A 16,402-nucleotide genomic window follows, 5' to 3' on the forward strand; every position below is an offset into this window, starting at 1 on the left:
CTTTGTAGGCTATAAAACATTCATAAAATCAGCAATCTTTCATTTTTGAGGCATGTTGTAAGAGATAGCTAAATAATCTTTTGGTTCATTGCTGATAAGCTAAATATTAGCCAGACAATTGCTTACTATAGGATATCAGATGCATTGGTGCTGTTTATAAAAATTAACTAAAAATCAGCTTTTAAGAAAAGGAGTTAACTTATAGATTCCAGAATGTAGCCCTCAGTATGTAACTTAGACATTGCTTTAGGTTGGCTTTATTTGAAGTAAGGGTTCCTAAATCAGGAGTTCATAAATTCAACTTCGTACCTACAATCAGACCCACTATTTTCACTCCTGTTTTCTCTCCCTTTTATAACCACTGCTATGGATAATGACATCTGGCCTTAATCTTGTCGACATGGACTAAAGCCTGTAAATTGGAATTGAATGAAAATGTAAAGATTACGGAGGTCCCTGTCAATGTTACTAAGCATTTGCCTGACCACTACTGTCACTCCTACCCATGGACAGTCAGTATGACAGCACCAGGAGAATCATGATAATCTACTTTTCCCTATTGGATTAATATAAAGGCCTATAGATTAATATCCATAGGTAAAGATTATGAGTTATTATAATACAACCCAACAGGTGCAATGTGTTTTGTTTTTTTTTTTAAAGATTTATTTTATTTCTCTCCCTCCCCCCCGCCCCCCATTGCCTGCTCTCTGTGTCCATTTGCTGTGTTCTTCTGCGCCCACTTGCATTATCCAGCGGCACTGGGAAACTGCGTCTCTTTTTTGTTGTGTCATCTTGCTGCGTCAGCTTTCCATGTGTGCAGCACCACTCCTGGGCAGGCTGTGCTTTTTTCACACGGGGCGGCTCTCCTTGCAGGGAGCACACCTTGCGCGTGGGGTACCCCTATGCGGGGGCGCCCCTGCATGGCATAGCACTCCTCGCATGTGGCAGCACTGGGTATGGGCCAGCTTACCACGTGGGTCAGGAGGCCCTGGGGATCAAACCCTAGACCCGCCATATGGTAGATGGACGCTCTATCAGTTGAGCCATGTCCGCTTCCCAATGTTGTTTTTGTTTAAGGAGGACCAGGGATCAAACCCAGGATTCATACATGGAAAGCAGGTGCTCAACCACTTGAGCTACATCTGTTCCCCAGATGCAGTGTATTTTAATAGTTAAATAACAAATGCTTACTAGTTCTAAGCTTGATGCTAAGCACTTTATGGATGTTGTCTCATTTAATTTTTCAAAACAAATCTATTGACCTTGTCTCATCCCTAAAAGTGAGGTTTTGAGAGATTCCATAACTTGTCCAACACAGCCTAACTCTAAGAGATGTGCACTTGGCCATCTGATTCCAAAGCCTGAGCTCTTTATCACTAACATCTACTACCAAAAGTAACCATACTTTAAATGACTTTTAGTGGTTTCAGGCAGAAAGCTATACTAATACATGCTGGCACATATGAATGTATTTTAAAAGAATGGAGGACTGTGTGTGAGGGTGCTGTAAAAAAGGGGGGCTTAGTAATCTGTAAACCATCTGAACAGGAATTCTTTTATCAGTATCATACAAGTCTATATCCGAAGACAAATTTTAAGACAGGAGAACTCTACATATTTAAATTCATCAGGGACAATTAAAAATCTTTGCAATACCACAAATCACTTAGCTTTTGGTGACAAACCTAGGAGAAGGCTGACATTTTCATACAGCAGCAGCTGGGCGTGTTTATAGCTCTAGTGTGATATGCCCCAGTTGCCCTCTGGGATTCTTACGTTACCAGATGAAAAATGTGTACCTTTTTGACAATCAGGTACACAGAAAGCAATAAAAAGCCTTTTATATCCATTAATTCCTTCTTAATTTAATCTCCATGCCCAATCCATTTACAAAATGCTCCTGGCTATCCACTGGATACCTGTTTTCACAAAGAAAAGGACTGAAACAAAATTCTCCCCAGTCTAAGTACTACCCTTTTAATCAGAAACCTTAAGATGGTGAGTAAAAAAGTATAATGTTCCAGTATATCAATGGGGTTCAAATTTTAATAAAAAAAGAAACTTCTACCAATTCCCTTTTTAATGGAATACTTATCTTTTCCTACATTCAATCAAGTTCCCATGAAATTAGCACAATGATCATTGCTGCCCATCTGGCAGTATTTTGTTGTTGTTTATGTGATTTTCATAGTGAAAGAAAAATATCTTTTGAAATGATCAAGTGTGCCTTACCACTCAGAGCTCAGTTTTCTTGCTTTCAACAATTGACCTTCAATCCAGTTGGGCTTTTGCTGCTCAATGCTCTGCATGACCTTCTGGGTCATTTGATTAGGGCTACTTGTCTTTCCTATGATGCTTTTCAAACATGCACAAATTAAACGGAGTTTCTCTTTACTCCATCTGTCAAGGGAGGCACCTGTTAAAAGTTCCACAGTGTTTCTATCCTCAAATATCCGACATATAATTACAATCAAGTTCCAGACAAGCAGGCCAGCTTTCTTCAATTCAACAAAGTTTTTTGACATTTTTCTCTCAGACAGAAAAAAGAAGTATTTAATTGGGGGAGGCAAACATGCAATCACCGTAGGTAACTTGCTGATTACAATAGATACTGCCTGTGCAGCAAGCCTTGTGAAGCCTGGGGAAGAAAAGAAAAGGTGTGATTAATATTAGCATTCACATTCCATCACAGTGTTGGTTTGAGTGTTGTGTGGAGATGTCTAATTTTTGTGGAGAAAATTGTCAAAAAGAGCAAGTGCTTGACATCTTCCGACAGAACTCTTCCAGGGTACCCTGCAGTATGCCGCCTAAAAGTCCCAAATTCCAAGTCTAAGAAATGCCAGTCCTGTTTTTTTTTCCTTCCACAATTAAAGATTAGATAATTCAGAATTCTTATTTATTTATTTATTATTAAACCTGCCGCTTTGAAGGAACCAGATATCCTTCTAATTAATAGATGTAAAGGCACCCTTGTTGGGCTTTTAAAAATCATTTTCTACTTCTGACTTCCCTCAAGCCTCACTCCTCCTCCCTTGGAATCCATGACAGAGCATCATTCCAACTCTTCTCAGGACTGGCTCCTTCTCTTTGTTTAGTTCTTAGTCCAAACGTCACTCTTCAGAGGTCTTCCCAGACCATCTCATCCAAAGCAGTTCCTTCACATCCTTCTGTTACAAGTAAGCCCCTGCTCACTCTCCAAATGGGACCCTGTTTTGCTGTCTTTATTATAGCACTTACCATCTAATAATATCCTTTATTTGCTAAATTTATTTCACCCTCCACTAGCATATAAGCTCCATGAAGGAATTCCTGTATCCTTTCTTTGTGACCCATGCTAGTTCCACTTTTTACTAACACATCCTAAATGTGGGTTTTTGCTAAGAAGCCCTTGGCCTCCTGACTGTTGGTTGCACACGCTCTGTCTTGCTTGGTCCTATTTCTCCAAATAATTTATTAATGCTCCCTCCCTAGATCAGGGTCTCTCACCCTTGGAACTATTAACATTGGGGGCTGGATAATTCTTTGTTGTGGACTGTTTAGCAGAATCCCCAGCTTCCACAAACTAGGTGCCTGAAACAGCCCTCCTGTTGTGACAAACAAAAATGTTTCCAGGCATTGTCAGATGTCCCCTTGAAGGCAAAATTATCCTGGCTTAAGAACCACTCTTCCAGATGATTCCAGAATCTTCAATCTTGGTCTTTCTCTAGGTTTTGCAGCCCTAGAACTCTAGCTTCCTCTTGGGCTTCCCCACTTCTCTGTCCCAGTCTCCATTAACTCAGTCTAACTAAAACCAAATTCACTGTCATCTTCCCAAAGTGGCTGGCCCCCCGCTCACTTCCCTCTTTTCTTTCATTCCTTACCCTCTCCTCCCCTTCCCCTCTTCCCTCCCTCCCTCCCTCCTTTCTTTCCTTCTTACCTTCCTTCCTAATGTTTAAAATGTACCTGTTGAACCTTCATACCCAATCAGTAACCAGCACAGATAAATCATCCTACTCCTTCATCTCTGACATGCATTTCCTCCTCTCTGGGACCATGGTTATCCACTAGTTCAAGCTCTTTCTCAAGCCTGGTACCTGGACTACTGCAGTGTTCTCCTGACTCATTTCATTGATCCCCTGACTGTGAGGACAAATTTATAAACTATGAATTGTATTATCCAAGTTCTTTGCTACAATTGTTTTTTAATGCTGTCCGCTGACACAAGGGTTCTTAACCTTTTTTGTACCATGGACCCCTTTGCCAGTCAGGTGAAAACCACAGACCCCTTACTAAGTCCACACGATACTATGTATTATTTAATAAATATATCACACTCAGACCAACACATTCCCACAAGAATAAAGTGCTGTTGTTTTTTTTTTAATTTTCAGTTCAAGCTCACAGATCCCCTGAAACTTGCCATAGACCCCTTGGAGGTCTGTGAGGTCCTGATTAAGAACCCTTGACATCATAACACTCCACAGTCCAGTCTCAGCACATTTCTATGAACCTTCTCTAAGAGACCTTCAACATTCTTTATCCTTCATTTTCAGGCTTCTGAATTTCTCATTACTACCACATAGAGTGCCCTGTCTCTTCACGGTTTACCCAGATTCTTCACCTCTTAGTTCAAAGTTTTCACCCTTCTAAATTTATTTGAACATATAATCCATACTACTATTGGTAATTAATTCATGTGTCATGCTGTTTTATCTTTTGTAATCTCTATTGTTGTTTGCTCTGCTGTTATTTATGGTATATTGTTAATTATGTGTTCATAAGTGGTCTCTACAACTAAACTAAAAGCTCTTCAAGAACATGGGGAGAAATCTCATAGCTTTTCTTTTTTAAGATATATTTATTTGCTTTATTTATCCCCTCCCCCCCCCTCCCCTCCCCCCTGGTTCCCTTGTCTGTCTGCTCATTGTTTGCTCACCTTCTCCAGGAGGCACCAGGGCTCCCCATGGGCTGCAGTGTTTGCTGGCTTGTGCAATCTGCTTGTTGTGGCAGGGGTAGTATCTAGCTTGTTGCAGTGGGGTCTCCCACCTGCTCGTCTTATTCTAAGAGGCATGGGGACCAAACCCAGGACCTCCCATGTGGTAGGTGGGTGCCCAACTGGTTGAGCCACATCAACTGCCCTCTCATAGCTTGTTGAGTATCCCATGAATCAGACACAGAATTTTAATATACCATGTAAATAAGTGAATTTGAACATTGAAACTGAGAAACAAAAAGAAGGTAGCTTCAAGTCCTTCAGTAAAACATTTTTTCCTTTTTTTCTTTTTAAAGAAACTTTAGATCACATAAATTTTTGAATATATGCCCCCCAATGTAACAGAATAAAACTTCTAAAATATCTTTACAGAACAAAAAATAAAATGTGAAAAAATTTTCAAGATTTTTGTAACTCTGAAAGATGTCCCTCTACTCCAAAGAAGTGCAAAGCTCCTAGAAAATATATATCTAGTCCAGTGACTCCTCAGAAATTCATGCTAACATAAGAATCATTTATTTACAAAACTAACTGCAGCAGTCTTTATAAATTTATAAAATGGTTCTGGGTCCAACACATATTTGAATGTTGTTTTAAATAAGATAATGAATGTAAAAGCAGCTTGTTCAGTTCATGACAAAAAATAGTTCCTTGATGAAGGTTTCCTTTTTATTCAAATGAATGTTCATAAGTGACTTAAAATATAGATAAAACAAATTAAGAAACTCCCTGTGACCTTTATTTTCTGTGTTCTTAAATTACTTTAGCTATTTAATTGTTTTTTATTCTATTTGCTATTCTACTGTCAGGTACTTGAACTAAAAGATTATGTCTTACATTTGCTTCTACCTAAGGAAGGCTTAACCGCAGATCCTAAGTAAACATTTGACAATTTAAGTTAATATCAGGTAAGAATGCTACACACTTATTTTGTTGTCTTTATTTAATTAAATAAATCAACTTCTGTCTAAGCCAAAAGTGACTATAAAATGTTATTTATTGTAAGATGCATCCCAATTTCAGAGATGGCAAAATACGGAAAAAAAATGTATGTCAGAATGGATATAGTTTGATATATATATATGTACATATTATTTATATACATGTACTACTATACTAATATATTTTGTGGATTATAAGATATGCAAAAAGTAAACTTACAAAGAATAAGATAGTGTTTTAAAATTAATTTAAATTTTATCATTAATGTTACAAATTATAAATAATACTTTAGTGAGAAAATGTGATTAATATGCTTTATTATTTTTAAAATTTGGGTTTAACACTTCATGATACAGTGATTCAAAGGCCAGGTTCTAAATTCAGTTTGATTACTTGATTTTAATGCCTGCCATAGGTGTAAATACGACTTCATGAAGATACATTGATCCACATAGAACTAGTGTGTAATTAGCTGAGCTTACTAAATGACGGTACTTGTTTTTCAGTCTCAACCACCAAATATGCAAAGGCGGTTGTTGAAATTTGAATAGTAAGCATCCATTTTTCATGATGTTAATTAGTTGCTCTTGCAAACAAATTGAATTAACTTGCATTTTTATATTTTAAGAAGATTCAAGAATCACTGAAATACTTCAACTGGAATATTTTAAAACTTGACCAGATAAATGTAAAATAACAGCATTATAGAATATGAACAATAATTACTAAGGGCAACTGGCAAATTGTTCCTGTGATCAGTATTCTGTAATTTTTTTCATACAAAATAGACACTAGCTTTTAATTAAGGAAGACTGGAGAAGTGATATATTTTTGGATACTTCATTTTTCTTTAACCCTTTCTTGTTCATATTCTTTAATTAAAATAAGCTGGATCAATAATGATTTAGAATGAAAACTGTTAAACAAGATTTTGAGTTTTTCTCCCTTATAAAATTATGAGTTGGTAAATTGTTATCTGCTGTAATTCATTCCAATAAGATGTAAAGAATTCCTAAATAGGGCGGCAGACTTGGCCCAGTGGTTAGGGCATCTGTCTACCACATGGGACATCTGCGGTTCAAACCCCGGACCTCCTTGACCCGTGTGGAACTGGCCCATATGCAGTGCTGATGCGTGCAAGGAGTGCCGTGCCACGCAGGGGTGTCCCCGCTTAGGGGAGCCCCACGCACAAGGAGTGCGCCCTGTAAGGAGAGCCGCCCAGCGCGAAAGAAAGTGCAGCCTGCCCAGGAATGGCGCCGCCCACACGGAGAGCTGACACAAGATGACTCAACAAAAAAGAAACACAGATTCCCGTGCTGCTGACAACAACCGAAGTGGATAAAGAAGACGCAGCAAATAGACGCAGAGAACAGACAACCGGGGTTGGGGGGAAGAGGAGAGAAATAAATAAAAATAAAAATATAAAAATCTTAAAAAAAAAAAGAATTCCTAAATAGGAATTTGATTATCTAGAAAGAATTATGGCCTAAATGGAAATTAAATAATTAACCAATAATTTATTTCATTCTTAGAGATTATGTCCAATAGTTAGAGCTGTAATATAAAAATTAGAATTATGTTATAATTAATTTCTATTATATTTGAATTATTATTTACATTTATAAAGGTTATTATTGAAATAATGAAAATGCATAAATAATGATTGAAGTGAAGAACGCACAACTAAATGTGATTATACCAAATACCATTGATTGTACACTTTGGATAAAGTGTATGCTTTATTAATATGTATCAATAAAATTGATTAGTTTAAAAAGAAAAACAAGCAGGGAGTGAATGTGGCTCAAGCAGCTGGGCACCTGCCTCCCACATGGGAGGTCCCAGGTTAAATTCCTGGTGCCTCCTAAAAGAAGAAACAAGCAGACAACGAGCAAAAACAATGATTAAACAGACCAAATGAGGGAACAATCCTGGGGGGGGCGCATAATAGAGGGGATATATGGGAACTCTTCATTTTCTTCATGATTTTTCTGTGAACCTATGGCTTCTCTAATTTAAAAAATTATATTAAAAAATAAATTTTTTTAGAAAATTCCCATTTCCAAGTTCTTAAGTGTACAGATATAATTTTGTAGGTGACACTTGCTAATATTTCAGGTTTTCAGAAAATAAATTGGCGGTTTCTGATATCACTGTGTATATATTTGCCATAAATTTCTTTCTCAACAATTTGCATATAAACAATGCCAGAAATTCATTTTCCTTGCAGTTCTACCTCTATTACTTCTCTCCAGAACCCACTGTTTCACTTAAAACAATTACTCCAACAGTTTTCCCATAAAGCACTCATTTACTGTAGGAAAATATTGTCTCAGGTACACTGTTCCTTTAATTGTGAAAAACAAAACAACTAGCTCTTTGTGTATTAGCTCTTTGAATCACTTTGGCAAATATCTCAGCTGATCTATGATCTTTAATCCAACTGTATAGTAAATCTCCTGAATAATTTATTTTAACACTTCTTTCTTTAAACTTTCAATGTTTTCTATGTAACAGTATTTGTTGGTAAACAAAGAAATGCATTTTAGTTTCTCACCCTAGTGTTTTCCTTGTTTATATCTGCCATTTTCATTGTGACAGGAAGGACAAATGTTCCTGTATAGTAGTGGCTATTTGTCTTTCAATAAGTAAAAATATTCCAAAAAAGTCCTCTAAACATTTATCATTGTTTAGACAAATTTTATAAAGTACTGCATTAAATATCACTTGACTTAAAACATTACTGAAAAAAATTACAGGAGTTTATCTTCATGTTTTGGATGTTACTTTTGAAATCTCTTGGTAATTAAGATGACTTCAAACTATCTTTAGCTAATATCTCAAGGCATGACACTAATTTGGGGAAAGATTCCTCTAAAAATAATGTATGGGAAGCCATTTTTCAAATAGTTTCCTCAACGAATGGCTGAGAAAGAACTCATACTAGGAATGGAAGTAAGGAAATAAATATGAGCTTTTCCACTTTGTCATTGTTTGCTCTTCCTTGCATTCCCAGGTTTAGCTTTAATCTGCAGTTGATATATAAGAATATGTTAAAGCTACTTGTATGTTTTATGGGACCAGTTTTGTTAAAAGTAGATTCTGTCACACATAGGAAAATTTTAATTCAGTACCACACACTGAAAGCAAATGAAGGAGTGAGGTTGCCACTACCCATCCCCTCTCCTACAAACTGTAGCACTTTACCTTGAGCTTCTTCTTGGATTGTGCCCAACACAGGACTGGCTCATTCATAGTACACAGGAGGGTTCCACTGACAATCTCCACATGAAGTTTTAGTAAAGTTTAATTTCTTTCTTTCTTTTCACATACCAAAGAATTGTTTCGTATATGCCCTGAGGTGTTTGTGTTCATTTAGAAACAGTTATATTGAACTTCAAGCACCAAGAAGAGATAGCTTATTTACTGGGTATGCCTGGCCTCAAAAGCAGTACCTGAACATTGTGAATGTAATTAATAGTGTTGAACTGTATATTTGAACGTGGTTAAAAGGAAACTGTTAGGTTGTATATATATATAGCTCTAGAATAAAAAATATTTTTAACAATCCATGGAACTGTACAATACAGCGAACCCAAGTTAAACCATGGAATATATAGTTATTAATACAATTATAAAAATGGTTCTTTCATCAACTGTCACAAAATGTACCACCCCAATGCAAGGTGTTAATAATAGGGTGGTATATGGGAATTCTGTATTTTATGCATGATTGTTCTGTGAACCCAGAACTTTTCTAATTGAAAAAAGAAAAAAGCAGTGCCCGGTTTGTAGTACACACTTTCTAAGTAAATATCTATTGAATGAATAAAGGAATGAACAAATCACTTAATGTCCAGCCTATAAATAGTATCTGTTTTGTTTTACTGTTAGTGAAGAAAAAAAAAGGTTGAGAAGTGGTAGTCTAAAAGTCCCTGTAGGATTTCAGAGGGTAAAAATGAAGACCAATAGCTTTCTCCAATTGTCAAAGCCACATGGAATTCACAATATGCTTTATAACATCACTTTCTTACACCAATTTCTTGTATATACACATGTGGCCTGGCACAACTTTATGGCTATCCTTACGTTGTACTTCTGCCCTGAATGATAATTTAATGAAGAATATTATTTAATGAGGTAAACCCCAAAGGCTGGTATCTATAAAGTAAACATATTTGGAACCAGAGCTATTTCAAATGTTATGGAGGAATTCCAAAATGTTTGAAGAAAGCAAAATTGTTCATGAATGGAAGGATTTGAAAGCCACAAGCAAAAGTGTGCTACTTGTGTAACATCATATGTTAATTTTAGATCATGCCTCCTAGATTGCTCAAAATGTATGAAATATCCAAAAGCTAAAATGAAGGAGAGATGGCAACTCTTTGACAAGGAAGTACTTAAGTAATGAAAAGCTGACATTTTCCAATTTCAATTAAATGGCTTTACTAGATTCAAAGGCAGTTTAATAGGACTTGAACAGAATTAAGGCATTACTATGAAAGGTCACAGATAGATAATTGATTTGAGTTTGTAATATAAGGTTGCTGGATAAGAGCCACATTATTTAGGATCTCCATGGAGAAGAATGAAAGAAAGGCTAGTTCCTTCAATTTAGTGGGTTTAGTGTTGGAAATCTTCCCTAAAGTAAGTGAAAAAAAAAATTCTCTAAAGATAAATCTAAAAGGGGTAAGTTTTTATTTTAAAGATCCTAAAGAATCATGAACACAGATACATAATATACATTCAAAGGGCTCTTGAGAAATTCTGGGAAAGTAGAAAAAACTAGGTAGGGAAAAAACATTTAAGAGAGGATTTAGGAGAGATTAATAAAATAAATAAATAATGTGGATAACTGATGGTTCTTAAATATAATTGGCAGACACACTGTCCTGAATAGGAACTATGCACTGACTTCAGAACCAATCATTTAATGTCCAGCCTATAAATAGTATCTGTTTTGTTTTACTGTTAGTGAAGAAAAAAAAAGGTTGAGAGATGCTAGTCTAAAAGTCCCTGTAGGACAAGTATTGGGGGGAAAAAATCTTTTTTTACCTAAACAAGGTGCTATTTTGTTTACATAAAAGTTGTACATGTAGATCTGCTAACAAGAGAAAAGAAAGTAATCATTGGTGATTACAGGGGGAAATTTTAAGGAAAAGAATAATTAAACAATATTAGAGCAATCTTCTCAGAGAGAATGAATTTTAGATTTTTCCTTAAATTTAAAGGAAATTAATCAAAATCATGTGACTAATCAGTGAATGCTCACATGAACACAAAATATCAATGAAAATTCTGAAGTAGTGCTTAGAAAAGAAGACAATCATGAGTTATTTTCATTTCCAGTTTCCTTGATTACAGGATTCACAGTAAACAAAACTAAGGGTCCCAAATATATTTCGTAGAAGGAAGATTAACATAGAAATTAATATTTCTTAATCTTAGAATTTTTAGAATTTATGTAGAATTTTTAGAAAAATTCTTCCTCAGGAGTGTTTTCTTAAAGAAAAACAAATGTCCTTACCTTTGCTTGATTCTTTCCTTCCAGTGTCTCTTGGAATATAATTCCATTCTTTTGGAATGCTCTTAAGCAAACATTCAGGAACATTGGTCTTGCTTAAGCTTGTCTCCCAGTTTTTTCCAGAGCTCATCACAGATGTTATCTGCTGTACAATGTCCTTAACAGCATCTGTAAGTGCCAATCTCAAGCATCGGATGACCTCCAGCTCTAACTCCATGTTTGTTGAGGCTTTAAAATCAGAAGGCATATAATAGTAGGCAGAATTGGCAATCATTTGTGCCTTATTTGACTGGTACTTCAGTTTTACAATAATCTAGTTAAAGCTATAGAAAGCAGAGTTGCTTTTTAAACTAGAAATCATGTGACTGATAAACAGTCAATAATTACTTTTAAAAAATGTTTCTTCTTACTAATCAAAGGAATCGCAATATGAATAATAATATTTGCTGAAAATTGGGTAGTTTCATACTATGCCAAAGGGAATATAAATTATATGATCTTTTTAGATGGTAATTTAGCAATAATATCAAAAGCTGTTAGACTTTACTTTCCTGTTGACTCACTTATTCCTTCTCTAGAGCTTTACCCTGAGGAATAAATTGTGATTATGCAAAAAATATGAAAAAAAATGGAAACAGCCTAAGTGTTCAATAGGAGGTGACTTTTAAAATTAGCTATGTTTATCTGTCTATACAATAAAACCATATATCGTTTAGTAAAAAGAGCAGAAAATGATGATGGCAAAAAAAAAAAGCAGGTTAGATAGGAATATGATAGCATACTATTTGCATTAAGAAATAAACATCTATATATGTACAACACATAAAAGGATATACTCTGCAACCTTAATGATAATTATCAATGGCTGATGGATTTCAGGTGATTTTCCTTTTCCTTTTATCCTCTTATTTTTCCCCTCTCTTTCCCTTCCTTCCATTCTCCCTCCCTCCCTCCCTCCCTTCCTTTCTCCTCCCTTATTCCCTCCCCTTCACTGTTCTGATTATATATATTAACCAAAATGAATATTATGTGATAAATGAAATAATAGGGCTTTTTGTTTTATAACTGTATGACTAGAAACTCCAGGGGCTGTCACTCTAATACAGAAAAACACCACTTGAATCAACACAGGAAACACCAGTGTACTTTTTCTTTCAAATTTCCAAGTGATGTTTCTCAAATGATAAAGATCTTGATAATGTCAAGTACTGAGAGTTTAATTTTTTTAACGTACCACTACCATCAGTTAGGCTAGCTGTTACTCACTTTGGGAATGGTGGGGATATACTGTTTGTTTCTGTAATTGCTTTTAAAACTTAAATTAATGAAGGGCATAAAGAAGGCTTCCTTTTATATCAAAAATTAATATTCATTTTGGTTGAACTCGTTAGAGCTATGGATTAAGTAAAAGATATTTGGAAGTTCTAGGAAGCAAGCAATCCCTCTATTTCTTATTGATAAAAGGAAATGTTTAATCATTTTAAAATAATTTCAAGGTATTGAAAATAATAGAGAAAATAACAAGACATCTCTCAAAGAATTAGTTAAAGAGTAAATGAACTAACTTTGCCAAGTATTGGAATAGTACATGGCACTTAGTAATATGTAAGTATTAGCTATTATTTTTTTAAATTACTATTATTAACTAAGATGGTTTTCTGGAAAATTACAATCTTACAGTGTAGGGCTAGCTAATGTTCACTATTTACAGGATTCTGAAACATCTTGAGCACTTGATACTATAGGGAAGGTTAAACTATCTACAGATTGCTATGGTAGATATAAGATAAAAATGAAGTAGGAAGAAAAGGAGAAATCAAAAAAAGAGGGAATAAGGAAAAGAAGGTGAGTGAAGGTACATTTGGTCAAGCAACACATTGTGAGAATATTGCCCACAGTTTCTATATTGGCCAAATATTAGAATGGGTTCCTCAATTGCCAAGGCACATAACATAGAAAGAATAGAGCAACACCCCCAAAGCCCAGCTACTATAATTCCAAAATATTAATTCTTGATTACTAGCATAAAGAAGAGAAGCAAGAGGAAGGATCATCTAAGATGACAATATTTTTACTAATGATTTCCCTGTCATATATAATTTATTTCAAGTTTTGTGTTAAATTAACTGAAACAAAAACAAAGAAACAAACAGTTCAGGTTGAATCATACAATTTAGAGAGTCCATGCATCATTATCTAACTATTTTTTCCAATATTTTTAATCAATGTTAAAAATCTGGAAACCTCATTTAATCAAGATGGTAAGTGTAAAGGGCAAGAAGGACTGAACAAAACAATATTTATTGTTTCTTCCAGTTTCGACTTTCCATGCCTCTATTTAAGACTCCTAAGAGGAAAAGAACAAACATTTCACAGCCAAGTAAAATACTATGACTCTACTACATTCTTTCTTAACACAGTAATCAGGAGTCTAGAAAGAAGGTGAGGAAAGCAGATGTGGCTCAGGTGATAGAGCTTCCGCCTACCATTTGGGAGTACCCGGGTTCAATCCCTGGGGTCTCCTAGTGAAAAAAAAAGAAGAAAAAGCATGCCTGTGTGGTGAGCCAGTGCCAGCACAGGAAGCTGAGTGCCTCCATGAGTGCTTGCATGGTGAACCGAGTTCCCTCATGGTGAGCCAGTGCCCATGCAAGTGGGTCATGCAGCAAGGTGATGACACAACAAAAGAGAGATGAAGGGGAGAGTCAATGTGAAGTGCAACAGAAACTAGGAACTGAGGTGGTGCAGCTGACAGGAAACCTCTCACCACATCGGAGGTCCCGAGGATCGTATCCTGGTGAATCCTAGAAGAGAAAAAATAAGAAGAGAAGACAAAAAGAGAAATAGATACAGAAGATCACACAACCAATGGACACAGACAGCAAAAACAGCAGGGTGGGAGGAGGGGGGAAAATAAATAAATAAATCTCTAAAAAAAAAAAAAAGAAGCTGAATGGTGGTTCTAAGTCAAGAATAAGCTTTAGATTGCTAGCAGCACTTATTCAAGTGATATAAACCAAATGAATATACAGTTTCTTATGTTTGCATTTTGGTTAAAATACTAATTATAATCACTTTTTCTCCTACAGCATAATCTTCTAAAATGTGGCAATAACAGAAGAGGTAAACCTTACAAAAAGGAACGTCATTATTTTTATTTTAAAATTTCTGTAATTTAGAAAAATCAAAGCAGAATAAACTCAGTTTCATTAAAGCAATAGAAATTTATATTTAAATGTTGAAAAGATTTTGGTTTAAATAATTATTTCACTAATGTATCAATTTACCAGGAACCACAAAAAATAAGCTTTTCTGATAAATTATAAGTAGCTGAGGGGTCAAAAATAACCCACATCAGTGAAAAGCCTCTGAAAAATACATTAGCATACCTTCTTGCCTTAGAATATTAAAGTTTCTTAGAATATTAAAGTGCTTCAAAATTTTAGAAATAAAAATTTTAAGCTGGACAGTATCTGTTTAATTCTTTCATTTTTCAGATAAGGAAATGGAAAAGTGAAATGGCTTAAGTCATGAACCAGACCATAAGGAGCAAAGTGAGAATGTCTTTCTCTTCTTGACCAGTTCAATCAGTGGGACAAAGAGGGGTGGACTTTGAGTACCTAGAGCTCTTATAATCTTCAAGTATATTCACATTCACAGCCACTCCTAAAAACACACACTTAGGGGAGCAGATGTGGCTCAAGCAGCTGAGCACCACCTCCTGCAAGGAAGGCTCCAGGTTCGGTTCCCAGTGCTTCCTAAAAACAAACAAAACCATCTCAGGGGAGCTAGTGTGACTCAGTGGTTAAGTGTTGGCTTTTCACACACGAGGTCCTAGGTTCAATCTCCAATCCTGGTACCTCAAAAACAAAACAAAGCATACAAACAGACAAAAATTAAAAACCACAAACCATGATGGGATCATTTCTCCTGCTCTTTTGTATCTTTTGTGCTTTAAGTAGAAAGCAATCATTTGTTGAAAGTTTCTGTTGAGCCTGAAGCTGTGGTCCAACAATGCAGTATGTAGGAACTTGCTCTACAGCTGCATTACAGCTTCATGGTTTTCTATTTTGGAGCCTACAAAGTTTCAGTTACAGGAGGCTTCTGGGAAAGATGGCAGAATAGAGAGCTCTGTCCTTTTATCAAAACAACATAAGACAGGTAGGAACTGAAACAACTATAATGGGGCTCCTGGGGCCAAAACACTGTGTAGCATCCAGGGAAGAGTGGGAGGAAGACCCTGACAAACTACAGTAAAGAATAGTGAGTGACTCTCTCTGCATAGCAGCTGCTGGTGCCCATCCCCCATTCTCATAGCAGCCATCTTGGGGTCCAATTCCTGGTTAGCTGATGCCAACAGAAAAGGACATAAAAATCCTCTTCCCCAGAATGGGACTGGGCATGGCCAATCATTGATCATGGAATTTCATTAGTGAATTGGATAGTGGGGTACCAGTTCTGACATACTGTTTCAACCAGCCCTAGAGAAAGGCTGCAGCAACTATTGTTTCAACCATGCCCTGCACAGGGGTGGAGGTGGTGGTAGTTTAAAGATGCACTGCTTTCTCAGTGGTATGGGGGATAGTTATCTAAAGGTAGGTATTTGCTGTGCAGGCCATGAAAGCACAGCTTTGGGAAATCATCAAAGAGGCTTTTGGCATCTTTCCTGACCCCCTGCCCAGGGAACTTTGGAGCCAGTCTCTGCCCTCTTTATGGGTTACCTACCCTGTTGTTACTGAGAAATACTGACTTGGGAAAGTCCTCTCCTGGGTGATCCTACTTCCAGAATTCGTCCTCCAGGCAAAAGAAGCTAGAGACAGGAAAGTGAAAAAAAAAAAATCTATAGAGGTGAAACAGAAACAAACAGAACAGATAAAGATTACCAGAGAAAGACAAGAGGAAAGGAAGGTTTCTCCTGGAGGAATGCTCAAAAAGTACAATCTGGAAAATTGTACTGTATATCC

General features: G+C 36.1%; 1 protein-coding gene across 9 annotated transcripts in view; it reads right to left on the bottom strand.

Annotated features, from left to right (window-relative positions):
- The window catches only part of KIAA0825 (KIAA0825 ortholog), a 447,444-nt gene that overhangs the window by 237,163 nt on the left and 193,879 nt on the right, over positions 1-16,402 (bottom strand). For all 9 annotated transcript variants that reach the window (XM_058276267.2, XM_058276254.2, XM_058276256.2 and 6 more), the window contains 2 exons: positions 11,445-11,669; positions 2,236-2,641 (listed from right to left, as the gene is read on the bottom strand). In XM_058276267.2, the coding sequence (XP_058132250.1) occupies positions 2,236-2,641; positions 11,445-11,669 (631 nt within the window). The remainder of the gene's footprint in view (positions 1-2,235; positions 2,642-11,444; positions 11,670-16,402) is intronic.

This window comes from Dasypus novemcinctus, chromosome 2, assembly GCF_030445035.2.
Source record: "Dasypus novemcinctus isolate mDasNov1 chromosome 2, mDasNov1.1.hap2, whole genome shotgun sequence".
Classification (NCBI taxonomy): Eukaryota; Metazoa; Chordata; class Mammalia; order Cingulata; family Dasypodidae; genus Dasypus; species Dasypus novemcinctus.